Source organism: Camelus bactrianus, chromosome 10 (assembly GCF_048773025.1).
Source record: "Camelus bactrianus isolate YW-2024 breed Bactrian camel chromosome 10, ASM4877302v1, whole genome shotgun sequence".
NCBI classification, from domain to species: Eukaryota; Metazoa; Chordata; class Mammalia; order Artiodactyla; family Camelidae; genus Camelus; species Camelus bactrianus.
In genome coordinates this window covers 41,514,930-41,538,016 of record NC_133548.1, presented here as the reverse complement: position 1 = coordinate 41,538,016, position 23,087 = coordinate 41,514,930, and the positions used below count along the sequence as shown (strand labels likewise).

The following is a 23,087-nucleotide window of genomic DNA, read 5'->3' as shown; positions in this document are numbered from 1 at the left end:
AGTTGTTTTGTAGCAAGATAAGGAAACCTTTATTTTTCTTTCTATGTAAAAAAAAGTAGAGGAAAAAAATGTTTATAGGAAGCCATGAATATAAATGTGAATAGTTATGGGAGAAAAAACCCTCTAAGTTAATTCTTTTATAAGAAGAAGGATCCTTTTGTAAAGAATCTTGCAATTTGTAACGTGTCAGTTTGTATAGGTATTTTCCAGTTAAAACACAGATGCTTCAGTAAAACTGTAGTAAACACAGTCTTGTGGTGAAGACCAGGAAAATTTGAGACTTTTGAAATATTTTTCTAAGACAGTATGTCCAATGCCTCCGGCTTTTTGTAAGGTCACTAAACACCTGTGACAGGACTGTGGGAATATATGAGGAAGGCTTTTAGTGACTATGGATTGTAAACATTTTAAACTTCCTGTATGTAATTCATAAAATCACAAAATTGAAAGAACTGTCTAATAAATCATTTGGTCCAACATTCTTCTTTTAGAGATGAGGAAACTGAGAGCCAAAGATGGGAAATGACTCACGGAAGGACTACAGAACAAGTTAACTACACCAGGTTAGAATTCAGATTTTCTAGCCACTAGTCTAGTGTTTTCCCTCACAATGTATTAACTGCTTTTAATTAGATCAGTGCAGAACACAGAGGAAAAATGAGTCACCTACAGTCAAGATTGGAGCTTCATCAGTTTATACTATATAGTACAAGGAAGTATATTCAATATCTTGTAGTAACCTATAATGAAAAAAGAACATGAAAACGAATATATGTATGTATGACTGAAACATTATGCTGTACACCAGAAACTGACACAACATTGTCAACTGACTATACTTCAATAAAAAAGAATGCGAATTTAAAAAAAGAATAGAGCTTCATCATCTTCCAGGACACTGCACTTTGGGGTTTTTATATCTCATCTTTGCTTTCTGACTGCTGCTTCTCAGGCTCTGGCCTCAGCTCTCTGCTTTTATTTTTAAACTTTTGGAGAGCTCAGGTACTCATAGCTTCAGTTACCACCTGTATACAGATGATTCCCAAATCAACATTCCCAATTGTCAGCTTTTATTGGTGTCTCAATCCTGCACTTCTGTAATTACATAGAATATCTCCCATAGGAATGAACACCACAGTAATGGCACCTGAACGCAAAAGTTGCTATCTCGGTGTGGCTTCAATATTCCTTCTGGTCTCTTGGGCTAACTCAAGTGCAGAGATTTCTGTCTCCTAATTCTGTCATGGGGATCCTGTGCTTCTTTAAAATTTCTTTTAGTCTTCTTTTTTAAATCTTTTTTCCTGAGTTCTTAGTCTGTGCCAGGCACTGTAAGTGTTCCATACGCATTATTTCCTGTAAGCCTCACAGTGACCCTAAAAGACAGATGTTAAAGGTAGATACTAACATCATGTCAATTTTACAGAAGAGAAAACAGTCTTAGAGAAGTGAAATAACTTGCCCAAGTTCACATAGTGCATACATGGCAGAAGGATTCAAACCCACTGACTTCAGAAGCTCAGGTTTTAGCTACTGTTCTTTACTATTGGGTGTAAACCATTTTTGTTTATTCCACACTATCATCTCAATCTAAGTTCCAAGTTATTATATCTTAGCTGATCCACTTATGCTGAAACATATTTATTCAGTCTATCTTACCTCTTGCTGTCCTATCAAGCAATTTAAAATATTATCTTTATTAAGTCTACAGTGGTAGTGCTCAATATTAAGCCCGAGCAGGTCAACACATTGGACCCTAGTGTTTGGGAATCATTTTAAAGGGATGACTTTACTACCCCATTGCTGCAAATGTCTATCTGGGTCTTGGGGAGAGTCAGCTCTGCATACTCCCTACCCCCAGTGTTATCACGTCAATCGAAGCCACCTCCCAACACTGCCCTCCACCCCCAAACCTTCATCACTATGTTCTGTGATCACCGATTTTAGTACAGCTCTTCACAGCCCACCTTCCCCTGTCAGAACTCATCTTCACTCACCTCAGGCAAGCCTCCTTTCTGCTGCAGCCATCTCAGTTTGACCTCAGGAATCCCCATTTTCCTACTGACAGCTTCTCTGCCATTATCTGCTTTTTCTTTGAATACTTCCTACCTTACTGAAACCAGAGGAATCCACTTCCTTGACAGCCTTTTTGGCTAGGAGACAAGTTAACATTTTCTTCCCTAGTTGTCAGGTCCTTTCACACCAATGCTTTACTGCAATCAATCAGCCGTCTCTGCTCCTTTAAACTCTTCCATCTGGAAGCCTGGTTTTTCCTAAGCCAGCTGGGCCTAGTAACACTACAGATCAAAGGAGTCAAGTTTCTCCTCCTGCAAATGTGAGACTCAAACCTTACCGCTGTCATGTATGATGCAAGGAAAGATCAATCCAGTGTATACAGACAGGGCCGGGGAAACGAAGTGAGAAAGTTCAAGAACAATAGAGATTACTTGTTCCAATCCTGGGAGCCATCCACCTGGTTTTTGGCCAAACTAATGGGAAATGGCAAAGGCTACCCCAAGGTCAGTTTATCACTCTACTACATGGAAGACAAGGACTAAAAGCAGCCAGTCCATAATTATATTTCCCAGATTATGTAAAAATAAAAAAAGTCTTTTTATAGACAGTAAATCTGTACTAATTTCATTAGTACAGGATCCAAACAATCCCTCATCTTTATGTTCGATGATCACTGATCTCAGCACAGCTCTTTTTGGCCTCTCATTGCATTGGATTGTTATATTTTAAGTCTTGATTTAGAACAGTCTGCCTCCCCTGCTTTTTTCATGCTATCAACTTGTTACAAAAACTGGATGTATTAGGATTGAACCAGAGAAACAGAACAAGTAGGAAACATATGCTAAGGTATTGCATATATATGCTGTATATATTGCATAGAACTGGCTTACTCAGTTGTGGGGGCTGTGCAAGCAAGTTGGAAATCTGCAGAGCACGCTGTCAGAAAGGGCAGGCTGGAGCTCTTGGGCATGAGCTGAAACTACGGGGCACAAACAGAATCTGTTCTGGGAAGCCTGTTTTGCTCTTTTGCTCTTAAAGTCTTTCAACTGATTGACTCAGACACACCCAGGTTATCAGGATAATCTCCCTTACTAAAGTCAATTGACTGAGGACATTAATTACATGTATAAAATACACACAGCAACACTTGGATTAGTGTTTGATTGAATAATTAGGTACTGAAATTTAACACATAAATACTATCATTCTGGGTCAATTGTATAGACTATCCCTATATTCTGGGTTTATGTTTTCTTCCGTTTACCTTGTTCCTTTCTCTCCCCATCTTTCCTGTAAATGCAGTTTGGCTTTTGAGGCTTGATTAGTTTCCGGTTCAGCTGTTTTGGCAAGAATGCTTCATAGGTTGTGCACACAGCTTCACGTTGCATCACGTCAGGAAGCCCACAATGTCTGCTTGTCCCACTTTAAGACTAATCATTGGGGTTCCTGTCAATATTTCATCTAATGCTTTTACCCATTATGGTGGTAGTCTGAATACATGTTACTAGGGATTACAGAATGGTGATTTTATAACTATTAGAACTCTTAGTTGCATCACTTCTGCAAAAAACTTTCCTTATAAACTAGGGTTATCTGGTTACCCTGAAATGCAGTCTGTCCATACAGGAAAGACAGGAGAAATGACAAATTCTTTCCTTTTAAGGAGTTGGCACCTAGTTATCTGCTGTTTGTATATTAAGTATATTAGCCCTTTGTCTATATTTTAAATTGCAAATGCCTTTTCCCAGCTTATCATTTGTCTTTCAGCTTTGCTTAATGGGAATTTTTGGCCGTGCAAACCATTTTTATGTAGTCAAATTCATCAAAGTGTGTATATATTCTAGTCTTCATAAAGATACCAATCACATCTTTATGCTTGTGGATTTTGCATCATAGTAGGATTTTCCTCACTTCCAGATTATAAAGGAATCTCCCAATGTTTTGTTCTAGTAGTTATAAGGTTTCAGTTATTATATTCAAATCTTTGATCCATCTGGAATTTATTCTGGCGTATGATGTGAAAAGCAGGTTTGATTCTATCATTTTTATTAAATGGTCCATTTGTTCCAACACCATTTAGTCCATCTTCCCCCCTCCCATTTCATTTGTCCCCTTTTAACATGTATTAAATTTTCACGTGTTTAGGTCTATTTGTGAGATGTTGATTCTGTTACATTGGTCAGTCCTTTCATGTACTAGTGCTGCATTGTTTTGATTATAGGGGCTTTATAATATGTTTTAATATCTGGTTGGGATAACCTCTGCCTCTATTGCTCTTTCTTCCCCTAGGGAGAGAACTCATCTGAAGGGAAAAGGAAGCCAGGACATTATAAATGATTGCATAATAAAGCCTTAGTCATGGGATGGGCAGTGGGCTGGAGGGGGGTGATTTTAACTAGGTTTTGTCCATGAACCAATTCCCATGGAATCAAGTCCAAGTCTCAGATTTATAGAGATGTTAACAAAAACTGCAAAAGCTGTCTGCACTAAAAAGTCAGTACACTAGGTTATGGTGAGGACTGCTTTGGTCCATTTCTAATGGAGTTAATCACAAATGGAGAAAGAAGCATTCATTCTTTACCTGTCCCACAGTTGGGTCACTAGATAAAATACGGGCTGCCCAGTTAAAGTTGAATTTCAGGTAAATAACAAATTTAAAAAAGTATGTCCCAAATATTACTTCACACTAATATATAGGACATATTTACACCAATATATTAGTGGCAGGGCTTGCAGAATTTTGTGGTTGCTGGGGAAAAGCAGCAGTTCTAGTGGACAAGATGTCATCTGAAGAAGCAGCTTTGTTGGTTGGTAGGTGCAACGGAGAATGTTACCAGGGAAGCAGCAGCAGCAGAATCTTGTGGGTGTGGCAGTTCCCAGAGGAAACAGAAGCAGTGTTTAGCAGTAGAGACAGCGTGCCTGGTAGATTGATTGATACCTAGAGGAAATAGTCATGATGCTTGGTGGGAAAAGAGAGAAACAAGCAGAAGTGGCCAGTGTGCCTAATGGAAGATATGACAGCACTCACTGGAGCAGAATTAGACCAAAAACAATGGGAAAATACTTAACGCTATGTGGAAGGTGACCATACTTGCTTGTGAGCACATTTGAGTTGCCTGCTTCTGAATAAACCTGGAGGGTTGCAGTTTTTCAAGGGAGCAGGATTCTGCTTCAACAGATTTAGAGAAGTGCAGATTACACTGGTGCTTCCCAAGCTATCGTTCTGGGAAGAGAAAGAATAAAGGAAGTACAGATGGTGTAACAAGGATAATGATCTCTGCTCTTACCCAGACTTCATTGATATCAACCAGTAATCCCCAGTGCAAGGCTTTCTATGGAAACTGCTTTGGGTATGGGGTTTAGGACTGGATGCCTAAATACTACCCAGGAAGAGAAGGATGCAACGGGAACCACAAGCCCACCTATCTAACCATATATATGGAGTGGAAGTGATGGATGAGGCTGGCTCCTCTGCCTCAAAGGACCAAGCCCTGCCAGAGTCTGAGGCAGGAGGTAGACAACTGAGTGCCATGAATAAGTACTGAGCAGAATAACTCCACCCATAAGTAAAATAAGGCCAAGTAGAGGTCCTGGCCTTTATCAATCTGGTTATCAAAGACTTTTTCCATGAGGGGATGTTGAAAAGGGGACATACAGAGGTAGGGGCAAGGATGGGAAAATTCTCTTGCTTCCATTAAAGTCTGAAGCATTCCCCAGCTCCAGTTGCCACCACATGACATTCTCCACCCATGCAGATGGCAGCCGCCCAGCTTACTCACTGAAATATTATTGTGCCACTTTCACTGAGCATTTTAGGGCTTTGAGCTACCTGCACTCGGGTTTCAGACACAGGTCAAGGTCACCCACAGACAAAGCCCTACTTCCATCCAAACTGGCATCAGTTTTGCCTCTTGCCTCTGCCTAGATACTAGTCAGTACCTATGGGGAGTTCACATCGTCTCTGATGTCTGTGGGTGGTGTATGCCTTATCCCACCCTCCCTTCCAGATTTATAACTCAAACATAGTTTCCATGCTGGATCTTTTAGATTTAGACATCTCCTCCTCCATGAAGTTCCACTTGATAGTATGTCTTTAAATAGAACAATTTTAAGGAATCTACTCATGGAGAAAATATGGTGTGATTTTGAGATATTTTACTATGATACTGTAGTTTTATGTGGTTTGTAACATCTAAGTCTTTATTATTACTATTATTTAGTTTTAGCTTTTGATGAAATGATAATCTTCATAGGTAAAAGAATTTGCACAATGGAGTGTTCTATTATGTGATTTGATATTCATAGAGATTGTCTTTTGTAATTGATTTTATCTTTTTTCGATCACAAAAGAATGTCTTCAACTTATCTGAAGACAAAACTCAAAACAAAATGACAACAATAATTGGATAGTTTAAAAAAAAAAGTCGGGAGATGTCCCCTAATTTCTAGAAAATGTTAGCATTTAGTATGCAGAATTCCAGATTGCCAAGAAAGCATCTAGCCTTCAAAGACTAAAATAAAAATCTAGAGACCAAGGAGCCAAATTTTGCTGATATTTGTTGTTTTTGTGGTTGCTGTGGGTGCTTGCCTTTCTTTAACTTGACCACAATCCAAAGCACTCTGCAGTTTCCCTGTTAAAATAAATATTAAAAAAAGATTACTCACAGAGGTGAGTCAATGGCCAACTCACAGAGTAAAGTTCAAGTATAATAAATAGCCTTTACGTATTCTTCTGGCTTGCTCACAATTGCATTCTATACCAATAGAAAGTCATCAGGAAGAACAATATTTGGGTGGTCAGGAACAATTGGCCCTGTATTGAATGATCTTAACACTCCATACAGATAGCTGGATTAAGGTATGACTTGGAGCTTGTGAAATCAGAAGGAATTCATTCATTCAACGTTTACTGAGATCTAGCTATATGTTTGCTAACTGTGCATATACTATGGGAGTGCATGTATATATCCCTTGGGTCCAGGCACAGAACCCCTAAAACCTTTGAAATCTCCTAAGTGATAAAAGCACCAGGAACATCTTTTGTTCTAATACTTAGTTTTTGACCCTGGTTCCTAACACAGCATTTCTAAATCCCTTGGAATTTTCTCCTGGGTGATAGCAGTGTCTTTTGTTCTAGTGAGGTGACTCTTGGTAGACTTCCAGCTGGTGGCTGGTCATGATCTCTGTGGTTCAGGCTTGGAGTGGTGCTGAAGTGAAAAACAGTACAGCAACCAAAATTAACTTCAAAATAGTCATTTTCTTGCATTTCTCAAAAACCATGAAAGCTATTTAAGTACATATGTTAGCAGATAGAGAGAGACCACCCCCTCTCCCCCAGCTGGAAAGCCAACCAAACACACGGGTCCTTGCCCGGCAGTTGAGAAAGAATTCTCAGCAGAGGCAGAGGGACAAGTGAAAGGCTGCTTTATTGCTCAAAAGAAGAAAGGGCGGGGAAAAAGTGGTCGAGCGGTGGGGGTTGAGGGGGAGGAAGGTAGAGACAGCTCCACGTCCCAGTCCAGCCGCAGAGCCTTTTATTGGGAGGGCCTCCTTCCCTTCCCTTCCCTTCCCTTCCCTTCCCTTCCCTCCCCTCCCCTCCCCTCCCCATCCCTCCCCTCCCCATCCCTTCCCTTCCCTTCCCTTTCTTCCATAATGATGAAAGTTACACACATTCATCAGTGTGTTTGTAATTGATACCTGGACTGTCTAGCAATTGTATTTGGCTAGGCAGAGTTTTCCTTTTTCCTTATTCCTCCTCCTAAGTAGGGCATATACCTTTCTACATTAAGAGAAGATGGTAGTATCCATTTGCATGGTAGATGCTCACAGATGGGAGACCTAGTATAGAAGACCTGATTGCTTTCCAGCTAACATACACAGAAGGAAGACCATCACTTATACTCCCCTCTCTTTCTTCTTTACTCCCTGAGACCTGGTTGAGGCTGATAAAGCTTAAGAATTGACAAACCAGAGTTTTAATCTCATAGACTCAGGGCCAGGCAGGTTGTAAATGAATGAAATAGGCTAGGTATGGGAAAAGGGGCAGGGGGGGCAATAGTACTATAGGATCCATAGAAATGGCACCTTTACTTTGGTATGAGGGTGCAATAGCGAGTGGTGAGGACTGTGGTCAAGTGGAGAGAGCATCGCCTATTTAAAGCAGACAGCCACTTCTCAGCATCAGAAAATTATGGCCATGAGGGAATATGGGTTCTCTATCTTCAGATCTTGCCATTTTTCAAGGGAACAGAAATATAAATATGTGAAATCTCTTGATGTTTAATTCTTGGCAATTAAAACAAATGTTAAGATAATACTCTGTGGGCCAACCATAAGAGACTATGCCAACAGGGTATAGCTTCTGAGCTGAAAGGACCATAGAACTGTGGGATTACTGGTGAGGGGAAGAAGATATTAGCAGTCTGACAGGGAAAGACTAGAGAGAGGGAGAGGGAAAGCTAGAGAAAAAGGCCAAATGAGCCAACCTGAATCTCGGTTCTCTGCGAGCTCTGAAACAGATTGGAATGTAGGACCTGAATCCTAGGTAAAGAACTGAATTATGTGTGTATACTTGACCTCCTTAAAATAAGACCATCTGAAGCAAGAGAGCCCCACATGGTGATGTCTGTACCATTGGGTTTATGGATGTATTGCAACAACCAGAGTTGTCTCTCACTTTTGCAAACAGCGGATTACTTCAATTTTGCATGAACGGTATAACGCACCTATGTAAATAAGAGAGCAAAGAAATTTTCTAAATGCTTTTATTTTTTCGGCACAAATATTTTTGCCCCTTTCAGGCCCCTTTGTTTGGAGAAAGGAGAGTTAGTGATGTACTTGGTAATGACATTTTGAAAAATGTGCTTTGGTCTATAGAGGCAATGATGTACTTTTTAGGTATGTTGAAAATAAATTAAGGTTATAGTGGTTGCCATGTTAATGAGAAAATAATGAGGTTAGTCTCAGCAAAAAAAAAAAAAAGGTTTTGGAAGTGGATAAGTTGGAGATATTAATACTGAAAAATGTTACCTTCATACATTCTACCATATGCAATTTTTGATGAATAATAATCAATTCCAGAATGTAATAACTTGCACAGGTCCTGCCATGGAGTAGGCATTCAGCAAATGTTTATTAAATTTTACTGCTTCTTAACACAGTAATTTTATTCAGTAATGATTTCTGTAACTCAGATAAAAATAGAAGTTTGTAAGAGATTGGGGGGGCATTTCTTGTAAAAGTATATTCTTCTAGAGAAAATAGCAGTGGGGGAGAGAGAAAAGTATGTATGTGTAGGTTCTATAAAGTGATTCCAACTCAAATTATTCAGAGATGAATACTTTGGCCCTGTCTGTAGTTACAGTCCCTACTGACAAGATGCTGTCAATAGCCTCAGCCTCATTCTTTTTCTCTGCTTATTTTGGCTTTGCAGAGATTGGGTCTCAAGTCATTAGAATCTTCCTGGCCTTCAGTTGCTAAACTTCTCCTTCCTTCTTTTGCTCTTGCCTCAGAAGGACCTGCCAGGTGGTGTTTCCTTTCCAGAGCTGAAGAAAGGATCTGAGCTGTAGAATCAATCAATAGACAAAGCCTTGATCCAATGGTTTCCTAGCTCTCAACTCACCGGTTCTCAGCCAGCCTGAAGTCCTCTTGACAAACATGTTCTGATTAGCTCTTTTAGGTCCTGATGCTTTGCACAAGCTCCTTTCTCCCACCAGAATATTATTAGGACATAACCAGGCTAGAGAGGTTGTGGGAAGCTTTGGAGGTAGGAGGATAGGGTCCAGAAAGGACTGCAATAAGAAAAAGGGATTTCCCTTTGGTGAGCTCCAGAGTCCAAAGGTAGCCTGGAGCTGACTTCAATTAGCCACCAAGGGTGGACTTTCTAGTTTGGTTCTTTGGCCCTTTTAGGCTCCTGATCTGGGGCCAGGACATGTATCAGGAAGGAAATCAGCCTCAGGTGTGTCCTCTCATTTCTTTCTCACCTAAACTTCAGCTTCCAGGTATCGCACTGCGGTTTTGGGTGGACTCTTCGGCTCTTCCAGCTTTTTATCGATTTTCGTTGATTCAGCATTCAGATTGCCGTCATCAGCCTTCTCCTCCTCCACTGCTTTTGTTTCAATCATTTCCTTCTGCTGATTCTTGTTTGTAAAGGGGAAGGCCTTCACATACCTGTAGGCATAAACATGCAAGTAAAGTGAGAGACTTCTATGTAACCCATGGACTAGTAGATAACACTTAGTCTGTGATGGCCCATAGTGACGGAGTACGCTGGGAATCTTTATTTCAGAGAGATGCTAACCCAGGCATGCTCAAATGCCTTAACACAGCCCCACAGGAATGGATTTATTTATATGCGACCGTAAGTTTGCAGGCCAAACTTTAGGCTGACCTCACAACCCTCTCATCAAAAACAAAGAACAGAAAATCAAATAAAGCATATATGTTTTCCTCTAGGTGTCAATCTTTTCTTCTTACTTCTTAATATTCAAAGGGACAGCCATTGACCTACATCTAAAGGCTGGATAACATACATGAGCTGAAATAGTAGGAAAGATTGGGTGATAGGGAGGACAGGTGAGGGGAGGGAGAAAATCTACAGTATAAGAGGACTGCCAGCTCCATTTTGACGGAGGGGATGCTAAGAACAACCTTGGCTAAATGCAAGATACGGATGTGACAAAGATGACAAGACTCACAGTGTACCAACAACCCTACCTTCTGACGTAGCAAACTGCTAGGCCAGCGGCAGCAGCAAAGAAGAGGAGGGCGAGTACCAGCAGGGTCGTGGGAACACCTGGGGGAGACAGAGACAGGGCCTGTTGGTCCCTCACTTGGACACAGTTGTGCACTGCTCTCCTAACACATCATCCTTCCGCAGGATGGAGACTGCAGACAGTGAAGGAAAAGAGCCTACTCTGGGGCCACACAGGGGCCTCTTAGGGTGTTGGGCGCACATGTGCTTTTTTGCTTCTTGCCTGTAGAATCCTTGACCTTGTTTGCCTCTCACTCTCTCTGTTTTAGAAATTGCAACACAACAGAATCCATTTCCTCTTTGTGGCTTTGAGATAAGTTTTGAGCTCATTAAGACTCCTCCTTTAAATAGGAAAACAAACCTACTAATCATAGGCATTTAAGATTCTATTTTTTAAAAACTTCTATATATTAATAGATAGTAGTTTACTTGTAAGAGTCTTTGCATTTTAAAGAGTGAAGCTTTTTTTTACACTCATGATTTTTAATCATTAAGATTCTTTAGAGACCTCAAGTCCTATGATTTATGAAGGTTGAGTTTACATTAAGCTTTTATTTGTACTTGGCAGGTCCTGAGTGCCCAATATGGATATAGGCTAATTTTGCCTGTTATACATAAATACACCACACACACACACACACACACACACACAAACACATACACACACACACACACACACAAACACATACACATAATGCAGAAAGTTTTACCTCCAAACCCGAGAGCTTCATTCTTGAACGCTACTCTATTTTCAATATATAATTCAGTTTTTGTAGACATGCTGCTAGTTTCCATAAAAGCTTCTGTTATGCAAATTAAATTTCTTTTCCGTGGAGTAGAAGTGGAAGCCAGAGCAGGAACAGGAGACACAGTCTGTGTAACAGAGTAAGGTCCCTCAGCAGAGGATGCTGAGTATGTGCTGTCTCTGACAGTCACTTCTGTTGTGTGTGTTGCCATTTCAGTGCTGAATATGGGATCATTGGTGGTGATAACCTCCGGCTGGCATGAGTTAATCCAAATATCTGTCAGGGGAGGGAAATAATGAAATAGCAAGTAAGTATTGCAACAGCCTCATAACTGGTCTTCCTCTCCTCCAACCCCCTTATACTGCAGCTGGAATGGTCTTACAAAGATGCGAATCTAACCACATTATTCCTTTAGAATCTTTCTCAGTGACTGCCTCTACTGCATGGCCTATAAGGCCCTCCATGATCTGGCCTCTGCTGACACGGCCAGCCTCACCTGATCGGTCTTTCCCTCGTTCCTCTGGCCATACTGAAACTCCCCTTCAGTTCTCTGATGTGCCTTCTCTCACATCCAAGCCTTTGATCATGATGTTTTCTTCACCCGTGAGACTCTTTGCCTTCTCTTTATTTAGCTCTTACATGTCCTTCAGGGCTCAGACTGAGCATCTCTTTCCTAAGCAGACTTGATAACTAGACTGGGTCCCTAGACAAGTGTTCTTGCCCCTCCTTGTTCTTTCCTTGTCATGATTCGTTACACTGCTCCCCACTGGACTGGGAGCTACTTGGAGGCAGGATCCCTGTCTATTCTGGTCATCAAAGTATGTGCACTGCCCCTGGCACATAGTACATGCTCAAAAAATATCTGATGAATGAAGGAGGGAAGGAAAAGTGAAATGAAGAAAGGAGTATATGGGGAGACCAAATACACACACATGATATCACTTCAGGACAAGGATCTACTAAAACCAGCTTTCTCTGTGCTCATCAAATGTTTGTTCAAAAAAGGAGGTAGGGGACCGGGGATGGATGTAGGTTTGCTATCGAATCTGTTGAATGTGGTTGAGAGGAAACTGACATTTGCTGAACCTGTGGCTCTGAGTCAACCATGGCACTCCATTCAACAGTTTTATAAAACCCTCATTCACAGAGGAGGAAGCTGAAACTCAGAGAAATTGAATAACTTGCCCAAAGTCACACAGCTAGTAAATGACAGAGCCATGCAATATATTGCAATATGAATTTGCATCTATTTTAAATCTCTACAAATATTGTGGCAGTGGGTAGCACCAAGTGGAATGTTAGCTATGAAGAAAAATGAATTCTATTCATTTTTGAAAGTTAAGTAAAAATTAGCATTCAATGCCATGGTAAACATGAAAAAACATTTTGACCACCTAGGCATTCAGTCAATATTTTACACTATTCATTTTACTTTGAAAAGACCTCTGTTCAAATAGACATCATCCTTGACCTCTGACCTGAACTTTTAGTTACATTTGCCATACTCGAGCATGTGCTAAATACTTCCTTCCAAAAAAATGAACGTTTATTTTTTCTTAGTATTGGGGGAAAAACATTCTGAACACAATATATTGTGCTGGGATAGAAAACAAACTTGGGGTTACCAAGGGACAGAGCCAATCCTGGCTCTGTCCCCTATCAACTGTGACCACAGCAAAGCACACTCTAAGCATCAGTTACTTCCCTTGAAAAGTAGAAATGATACACTTGTACCGTTTTACTGAGGATTAATGAGAGAGTACACACACAGGGCCTAGCATACAAGTACAACATGCACAGTACAACACGCATGGTACAACATGTAAGATCCGTAAGAATGAGTTTCCTTTGCCTCTCTGTTCTTTAAGTGTAGCCAAGAAAGCCACAATGTGAGGGAGCAATAGCAATCTGGTCCTGTGGTCCCTAACTGATTGGGGCACAACGCATCTCACCTGGAAGTGTTAGGACCTGGCTCTCCTTCCCTTCCAAACTATAATTTCTCTGGAATGTGCCAAGTGCTCTGATAGATACAGCACAGTGTGGTTGGAGCCCAAGAGGAACTCTGGGAGTAAGGAGTATGCCAAAGAAGATGGTACTTGAGACTTGAATAAAGGATACAAGGTACCAGGTGATGAAGAAGAGGGGCACTGTGGCAGTGAGAACAGCATGAAACAGGTGGGACACACAGAACGTTAAAAGCACTTTGGTCTGATCCCCAAAGCTCACAAAGATAGCAATAAGACAATTAGGATAAGGTCTAAGGTTACTCTGATCCCCAGAGCTCACCAGACAGCAATAAAAAGGAAAGTCACAAAAACAAAGAGACATTGGGTAAGTTCAGGACGAGTGTCAGGCTGAGGGTTAGGGTAACTCTGATCCTCATAGATGGCAAACAGGAGCAGGTGAGCCTAATTATTTCAAAATGATAACATAACCACACAGGGTAACAAATCTCAAGTTGTCACCAGAGAGTAGGTTCTTGTCGCAGAAAGAATTTAGAGAGAGAGAGAGATGGAGGTCAAAAAAGTAAAGTGAGGATTTATTAAGAGATGGGACTCTCTCAAGGGGTGAGTGTGCAGGCAAGGGTGAGCAGCTGTGCTGTTTCTTTGGGAAGCTGGTTACATAGGGTGTAAAAATAAGTGGGCAAAATATTCATTGGGGAGGGAGGGGCTTGGGGTTGTATTTCCTGATTTTCATCCCAACTCCCCCTTCCCAAGGGGAGGAGGGATTTTTGCCCTTATTTAGTCTGGATCAGAAGTGTCATGGCGTTGGTGCATGATGGGTACTTCTAATCTGCAAGGGTAATTTTATTAAAATGAGGGCATAATGAGCAAAAGGTTGCATTTGGATGCTGAAGATTCCTGCCTTTCCCATTTTCGTTGTCTGCCTCCAGGACCCTTGTCACCCCAAAATGTGTGGTTTCTGTCAGTCTAGAGGTTCCTGTTTTCCTCTGTCTGCCCGAAGTCCCCTGCTGCTCACAAGATGTATGGTTTCCTGCCATTTGGCCTGTGCCCCCCTTTCTCTGCTCATATCTAGCTCTCTGCCTGCTCTAACAAAGTCACTTTTGAACAGAATTCTCTGACAGTACATCCTTAGAGGGGTACCTTCTAAGGACTAAAAGAAATGCAAAGGAATCTCAGATTCCACTCAGTAGGTTTATTATTCCTAATAATGTTGTTTTTATAATTTTGAAACTATTGTAGGATAAGAAAATATATTCTTTACTGGGAACAAGGATTTTCCATATAAGAGGGAAAAAAGATGCAAGTAAAAACACAGTAAACAAAGAAAAACTTGAATTGTTAAATTTGAATTGGAAATATCAATACAAATGCATAATTTATAAAATATATATATTCCCTAGCTGCCCACTGAAAAGGATTGAGAAGCAATGAAAATGTGAGTAGTAATGAGAACAACTTGCATGTAGACTTGGTCTCTAATTAACATTCTCCATTCAAAGGACACACAGCCCCTTGGAGAAATAAATGGCTGATTCCATGTCTGGGACAGGGAAAGTACAAAGTGAACCTGGGACATGCTATTATGCGAGAAAGCAATGACTTGCTCAAAGACTAATGGGGGAAAGGACACAAAAGTCAACTAGAAGGGGCTCCACTCTTCAAATTTGGGACAATTTGAGTATCAAGAAGAAGAAAAGAATAATAATTGTAAAACTGACAATAACTATTGAACACACAAAGCAGAATGTCATGTGACCATAGTAGTGTGATGGGGAGGGAGGTGTGTGTGTGTGTGAGGGAGGAAAAGAGGGAGGGGGGGAGGAAGAGAGAGAGAGAGAGAGAGAGATTCTTCTTTATCAAAGAATGCCAGCTGATAAATGCAGAAGAAAGAATAGATTGAGACTAGGAATAGACTTACCATATGACCCAGGAATCCCACTCCTGGAAATATATCCAGAAGGAACCCTACTTCAAAAAGACACCTGCACCCCAATGTTCATAGCAGCACTATTTACAATAGCTAAGACATGGAAACAGCCTAAATGTCCATTGACAGATGACTGGATAAAGAAGATGTGGTATATTTATACAATGGAATACTATTCAGCCATAAAAAAGACAACATAATGCCATTTGCAGCAACATGGATGTGCCTGGAGAATGTCATTCTCAGTGAAGTAAGCCAGAAAGAGAAAGAAAAATACCATATGAGATTGCTCATATGTGGAATCTGAAAAAAAAAAAGAGAGAACATAAATACAAAACAGAAACAGACTTATAGACATAGAATACTAACTTGTGGTTGCCGGGGGTGGGGGTGGGAAGGGACAGACTGGGAGTTCGAAATTTGTAGATACTGACAGGCATATGTAGAATAGATAAACAAGATTATACTGTATAGCACAGAGAAATATATACAAGATCTTGTGGTAGCTCACAGCAAAAAAGTATGTGACAATGAATATATGTATGTTCGTGTATAACTGAAAGATTGTGCTCTACACTGGAAATTGACACAGCATTGTAAACCGACTATAACTCAATAAAAAAAAGTTAAAAAAAAGAATAGATTTAGAAAATTATCATTTTGCAGCCCTGTATATAGTAACTGAGTCCAGCAAGGATCATTACTGTCTGCTTGAACTATCAGGTAAGAGATGGTTGGGGGTCAGAATATTTGCATGGTGCCAAAATATCACACTATCATAGTGGATGGTATTACCTATCCACTGCAAAGGGGAAGACATATCGTTCTGAGTTCATTAGAGAAGCCTGGCAGCCACCATCTTGTTCAAATAGCATATTAATAGTAGGATGAACTGACATGAAGTACCTTTTGTTATGATCTAAAGGACATGACATCATTATGAAGTATTTTTGCCCAAAACAGTGAACATGAGTCTAACCAAGCCTTTACACCTGACTTTAAGTATACAGGGAATGTAGGGAATGGAAATACAAGTTAAATAAAACCAAGAGGAATCCAGGTCCTCTTCCCTGACTCCTTTTTGTTTAGCCCAGAGGGCTGGGTGTCCTATCTCCGCACTGACAGCTGGCAGGAAGGCCAGACCACTTGACAGGTGAAAACTGGCCATGAGATAAGCAGAGGCGTGAACCACAGATTCCCTAGCCAAAAGTGATGTGTGGAAGAGGCAGAGGAGAGAAGGAGGATGGTGGAAAAAAAGTGGGAAGAAGCTTTATGTTCCAGTCTTGGCTCTGCCATCAACTGACTGTGGGACTTTGAACCAGACAAACCTCCATTCTGAGCTATGGTTGTTTCATCCGTGAAGTGAGGGAATGGACAAAGCCTCTTTCAGGGCCCTTCCTAGGCCAAGGGCCCCTGGTTCAGAGAACTGCCTGGATCTTATGCTGCCTTTGGGCAACAAAATGTTGCCCGTGACCTTTCATCTCTTGGATCTTAGAGAATGACCACTGAGCCATCTGACCTTTAGAAGGTATGATTTATGAGTATCTGTGAAGAGTGATAAATCAGACAGAGGTTCTTATGATAAAGTGAGAGAAGTGTTTAGTCAAAGGACAACTTTTGGAGAAGTTACTTAGGTCAAGCACTTGGGCGAAGGCGACTGAGGTCTCCAAACAAGGTTGAAGGGATGACCCCGTGGCCATGAGCAAATCAGTTCTATTTTCTAGCTTCAACATCAAATGCAGTACCTGAATTTCCACTCCTGTAAAGGAATGTGGGATACTGGAAAGAGCGTGGCCACAGAGTGAGATCTGTGTGTGAATCTTAAGAGTGAGGAGACCTTAGACCAAGCTACTTAAACGTCCTCCGAACTAAGCTTCTTCGTCTATAAAATGGGGAAGATAGAGCATACCTCCTAGGGAGCTTGTTAAGTTTCAGTGAGATCGCTTAGTACCTTGCTTTGTCCATAGTGGATGTTTCCATCCCTTCTTCTTGTTTATCTTATAGGCTGGAAAGGGGCGGGTGATGGAGCCTCCTGAGGTGCCCTCTCCCTGTGTTGCCCTAATGTTTCCCTCTGAGGGGCACACTGCTTCTAGCCTGGTCGAAGAGGCAGTCTTGAGAGGATTCCATGGCCATCACCATGATTCCTTCTGTGGCTGCTCAGTCTTACTCTTCTGACAGGTCACAGAGCTATAGAAACTCAGAGAAAACATGCCATGTGGAGAGACTGCAGATCTGACTCACCAGATGAGTTGTAACAATAGGCCCTGAACTTTTGATTAGGTGAATTTCTCCAAATTAGGACGCCCTTCCCGTTCTTCCCGCACTTGGGGTTCGCGAAAATCCGAGAGATGACCAAGAACTGATCTTTAACCCAGCCATAGCTGTAACAGAAGACACATTCATTGAGTGGATACACTGATCTCTGTTTCTGAACAAGAACACAGAACCAAAAGAGCTCCTGCAGAGTTCGTGAACCCAGCTGTTTCTCACCTGCAAGTCTCAAAGCCAACTTCCCATGCAGCTTCAATCTGGTCTTTGCTGGCCAACGTGAGTCCCACCAGCCTACAGGCCTCCTGGGCTTCTGTGAAATTCAGCTGCGGGTTTGTCTTTTTGCTCACAAGGACGATCCCCCTGAGTCTGCATTGTCCTGAGATGGAAAGCTCTGCAAAGGAATCACATAGGTCCTCAGTGTGCTGCTGTCCTTGCCCGCAGGCTCTCCTTCCTAGCACAACAGTGTTGTTTTGATTCAGCAGCTGGGATTAAAGTTTAGAAATAACAGGACACAGGCCAGGCATTTTCTGCAAGGACATCCTGCTGAGTTAGGTGGGTGCTTGCCCTGATCCACGCTGTACCTCTCTCTAGACCCGAGTCCATCCTCCTTCACTGCATCAAGGTACCTTGTTCATTATACGGATGCTCCATGGATGTTCCTGGGGTGTGGTCTAGGGGACACAGCTGCTACAAACCCTTTTGGAGTCTATAACATGAAGGGTCTGTGGCTTTGAGAAAGATAGAATTCAGGGCTCGGGTTAACAGAATAGTTAGCAATACTTTAAACTAATGTTGGTTAGGGAGACCACTATTTCTGAGATGGGTTAAAAAATGTGGTACTTAGTAGAACAGAATGTGAACTTTCTCAGTCCTAGGTCTTCTCTGACCATTGGGGGGCAGGCTTACTCAGAAGTTCCTGGAGGAGTCAGATCATGAAGCTTGCATGGCAGAGAAACTAAATAAAGGAAGTAGAGTTTTCGAGTCAGTCCTGGATTTGAATCTAACCTATGTCACTTGCTAGCTCTGTGGCCTTAGGCTAGTTACTTCATCTCCTTGAGCCTCAGTTTCTATATTTATAAAATTGGAAGAACAACTGTTGTATAGGGTGGTACAAGTGAAATGAGTTGATTCAGATAAATGCTTAGCATAGTGCCTGCCATATAGTAGGTATTAATACATCATAACAGAGTATCATTATGCTACCTTCAAAGCATTTTGGTTTTAAACTGCTAATGATTGATCTCCCTAGGGGAGCTGATGCAGTTGATCAGTTATGATGTGAATAATCTCTTACTCAAAATCTAATGAATCTGAGAGTTCTCTTGATCCCTTCCCTCTGGGTTCTGGATGTATAGACCTGGATGAAATTGCAAAGTTGCATTGCATTCAGGTATTTTATTCTTATTGGGCTTCCTCCACAGAAGTCCATAAAAGGGCATTTCAGTCTCCCAGGTAATTGCTTGAACACAAATCTGTGCATCGGACGGCCAGTCAAATGCTTTGACCACCGTCCAAGTTGGTATTTAAAGGAAGTTTCTTCTTGCAAACATGGAAAGATCATTTCTAAGTCCTCCATATGACCTTGTCATGCTCTGGAGCAGGGGGCTGGGGGAAGGGAAGTGAATATGATATATGGTATTTGTGGCTAGCCTTGTTTGCTTCCAGACCCTGCTCTCAGCAAAAAGGAGACCAGAGAGCCGGCACTCAATGTGAGTGTTTGTAACAGAACAGTGTCTTGTGACTGTGCACTATTCAACACCGATGTTAATACTGATACCAAAGTTACTTCCAACTTCTATCATCTGTGGGTGCTACTCTGTGCCAAACTCTGTGTCATTTAACAGAAAATTGAGGCTCAGGGAGATTGAATAACTTTCCCAAGCTCCAGGATATGGAGCAACTAGGTGGCAGTTTGGGGGCACAAACCCAGCTATGATTGATAACTAAAACCCCGGTTCTTAACTAGGACACTATTCTGCTTCCCACTGTGTTCATGGGGAGAAGATGAACACACACACACACACACACACACACACACACACACACACACACACACCCCTTGAGATGAACTCTTGGAACACACCATTTGTCCTGGAATTTGGCTCATTTAACTCATAAGCTTGCTATTGTTTGAAACTCTTATGGCTGCTTCTTTGGGAATACTTTTAGAGAAGGAATATTAATTACACAATAAAATGGGTCTTGATGCTCTCTCATCATACATCATCTTTACTCTAAGTATTGTTATTACAAGGAATGATAGATCCATTCTGGGCAAGAGACTTGGCTTTGAATATTTCTTCTATTGTTAATTGGCCTTGGGACTTTGGGCAAGTTAGCACTCTCATTTGTAAAAGGAGGGTAGTTGTATCTTCTTTATAGAATTTTTGTCAGAAGTTTTAAATTAGGTAATTTGTATCTGGTGGAAGATGGGTCCATAGTAGGCAGTCAACAAATATTAGTAGATTTTATGCTTTCCTATTTAAGGACAAAGATGGGGAACTGGAATCAAAGGGATGCTCCAGTAACCCCTTCCTTAAGAGTTCTTAGGAAACAGCCAGCCTAGTAGAAACAGTATATACCGAGGAATCAGAGCTGAATTCAAACCTAAACTTCATTATGTACTGCCTTTATGAGAGCAGGCAAGTTACTTGGCCTCACTGAGCCTGTTCCTTCAACTATAAAACATCTTCTTAAGAAATAGATAGATAGACCCTCAAAAATCCCAGTGCCCATCCTCATCCACTCTATTTCATTAACCACATTTTCCCCCAGTCATGACTCTTGTATAACCTTCAGTTGTTTCTAAAATTTTAATTTCCTTAGGAAAATTTTGCCATCATTGAGGATGACCCAAAGAGTGTAATGAGACAATGTCAAAGAACAAGTTCCAGAATAATTTGAGAAATGGCAGTATTTTGGGGAAAAGTGAATAGTCTTCCCAGGGGGATGTCCAAGAGGGCCAAACTTGTTTAAAAGTAATAGTTCTGGTATTTGAAAAACCAATCATGTAACCTAATCTCCCTTATAAAATTGAATATGACAATATATGAACCAAGTCTGGATGTCTGTTCCTGACATATTTCTCAGTGCATCTTTCAGCTTAGCAATACAATTTTCCTTTTAAAGTGCTCAGATTTTCATTTGCCCAGAGCTGTAATAAGTGATTTGAGTCACAATTTTTTTTTGCCTACAGTGCAGAATGGTTACCATTTAGGCATCTCAAAAGCCTAAAAGGAATCATTTCAAGTCATTTCTTTGGCAGGGAGCTTGATGGCTAATTTTTAAACTTATATTTTCACAGATTTGTTTCAGTTAATTTGTTATTTACTGCATATTTTAAAAGAATGCATTCCATGATAGTATAGTAAAACTGATATTAAAATAATTATACTGACACTTCCAAAAACATAAAACAGACCAATATTCTGTGAAAGTTAGCCATCTTCCCCAGATTTAGTGATTGCTTAAAATTTTTTCACAGTCATCATTTGCTTCTTCAATGAAACACTTCTTAAAATAAATCTTCCCTCAATGTTTTGTTTCAAAATATTCTCATTAAAAATAGCTCATAACAAAAAATAAAAGTCAAGAGCACATAAAAGGCAAATGAGAATCATTTGAGTGAAGTTGACAAATATGGTCAGAAAATTTCTGGCAGAGCAATCCTACCAATGAGATCTTCTGTTGACTTGGAGGGTCGCCCCCCATCCCCAGAAATTCAGTCAAGAACTTGGTAGGCTTAGGACAGTTTGCAAGATCTTGCCTTGCCTCATGCTGGCAATCTGGTAAGAAACCTACCTTCTGCGTGGAGGGAGCCTTGGACCAAGAGCCTTGTGGTCCAGATGGAGGCAAGAAGCAACACCAGGCTGAAGTACTTGGCCATCATGCCAGCCCCTTCAGAGCCAGAGAAGCACCTCCAATGGGCACTGGCAGGAACAGAAGCAGATAATCACCAGTCTGGATGGAGACTTCTGGAAATATGTGGGCCCCCCCTACTGCTCCAGTTCATGACTGAGACATCCGGATTTCCCTGCTACCAAGCTTCTGACTTGTCAAGGTCACTAGGGGAAATGAGTGACGTCCCTTGAATGCTCAGGCTGTACTTTGTGGACAGCTTTCTGGAAAATTTAGCTAATGCTGACTCAGAAAACACACAGAGGAGGAAGGCAGATAGTACAATGTGAACTGCTGAAGGTTTCCCCAATTCTCATATTCCCTGCCACCGCCCACCTCCCCCACCAGCTCAGTTCTCCCAAGGTTCATCGTTACCGACGCTGGAGCTCGCTCATTTATATATTCCTAGGGGTGTCTCTGTCTCTAAAGGAGGTTGAGCATGGATTGTGCTTCTTTCCCTCCCACAATCAGTGGGTTTGTTTTTTTTTTAACTGCGTATCCTTATGATCTGTGGGAGAATGATGCTGAGGTTCAAGAGAGCAAATGATTATTTAAATACAAAGGACAGAGTCCTCATGCTTCCCTCCAGGACTTTTTCATACATCTGAAATTTCTACACCACTATAGGTGATCCCTTCTTCAAAGAAACCAGCCACATAAAAATTCACATTTATAAAACACAACTTGGGGGGCTATTTATAAAATTAGTCATTTTATACCTTGTAATAGTCATCACTACAGGGGTCCTTTATATAGTAACTCTCCCTTTAATAACTTCTCTTATATCCTGGTAGCCCCAAACTCCATTTAGACTTCCCCTTTCTTGTTTGATGAATGTGAGATTTATCTCCACTATGTACAAGTATTCTCTGCTTTCCCAGCTGGAGTTTCAGTGGTTTGGCCTCCATGGTAATTCTGGAATTCTGGTTTGAGAGGAATGCCTTGAGCAAAGGTTTCTTAGTTTTCTCCAAAAAGAATATCACTTATAGGAATAGTGTATGGATAACTAGTTCTTTTCTGAACAAATGGTATTGGTCATCAAATTAGACATTGATGTGGAAAATACCAATAATAAGAACTTCTAAGAGAACAGGGGAACATCCCTTAGATACCTCTAGTTCAGACTTCATTACTAGGGTGAGCACAAGACTTGGACTCTGGGGACCTCAGAAACATACATGGCTCTATCACCGTGGAAACAGGCAGACCGGCAAGCAGGACCCTGTCCCCTTCACCGTCATCCTTAAAGCCTAACATCACAGCTGGCAGGGGTTTGGCCTTCCAGCATTTGCTGAAGTCTTAGGAAAAGAAAGAAGACAGGAAGGGGAAAAAATGAGATGTGACAGGCAAGGCTTTGGATGGGAGAAATAGCTTATGAGAAGTGAGATGACTGACCTACATTCTGGAAACAAAATCTTAGAAGGGAAATTATTAGAGAAAGAGAGTCTGCCTGACTGGGCTGGTGATTAATAATGAGCTTTTAGAAGAGGAAACAATCTTATTTTTTTGGATATCCATAT

General features: G+C 41.1%; 2 protein-coding genes across 3 annotated transcripts in view; both read right to left on the bottom strand.

Moving 5' to 3' along the window:
• Nucleotides 1-2,015, bottom strand: part of RNF141 (ring finger protein 141) — a 35,614-nt gene extending 33,599 nt beyond the window's left edge. Inside the window, exon 1 of the mRNA XM_045523969.2 lies at nt 1,995-2,015. The gene's annotated coding sequence lies outside the window, so the exon portion shown is untranslated. The remainder of the gene's footprint in view (nt 1-1,994) is intronic.
• Nucleotides 2,016-4,118: 2,103 nt separating this feature from the next.
• On the bottom strand, nt 4,119-21,830 carry LYVE1 (lymphatic vessel endothelial hyaluronan receptor 1). Of its 2 annotated transcripts, XM_074372405.1 has the most exons (7): nt 21,472-21,830; nt 17,890-18,061; nt 17,641-17,780; nt 11,473-11,784; nt 10,726-10,804; nt 9,993-10,179; nt 4,119-5,236 (listed from the first exon to the last, which is right to left on the bottom strand). In XM_074372405.1, the coding sequence occupies exons 1-6, from the start codon at nt 21,557-21,559 to the stop codon at nt 9,993-9,995; spliced, it is 978 nt and encodes a 325-aa protein (XP_074228506.1). In that variant the 5' UTR covers nt 21,560-21,830; the 3' UTR covers nt 4,119-5,236. The 2 variants fall into 2 exon arrangements, with proteins under 2 accessions (XP_074228506.1, XP_010963177.1); XM_010964875.3 differs by lacking the exon at nt 4,119-5,236 and having other exon boundaries at nt 8,759-10,179; nt 21,472-21,820.
• Nucleotides 21,831-23,087: the final 1,257 nt, after the last annotated feature.

Coding starts and splice junctions, on each gene's coding strand:
- LYVE1 (XM_074372405.1), bottom strand. CDS start 21,559: ATGATGGCCAAGTACTTCAGCCTGGTGTTGCTTCTTGCCTCCATCTGG. Junction 18,062..21,471: donor AGGCTCCCTCCACGCAGAAG/GTAGGTTTCTTA, acceptor ATTCCTTTGCAG/AGCTTTCCATCTCAGGACAA. Junction 10,180..10,725: donor GCAGTTTGCTACGTCAGAAG/GTAGGGTTGTTG, acceptor TTATGCCTACAG/GTATGTGAAGGCCTTCCCCT.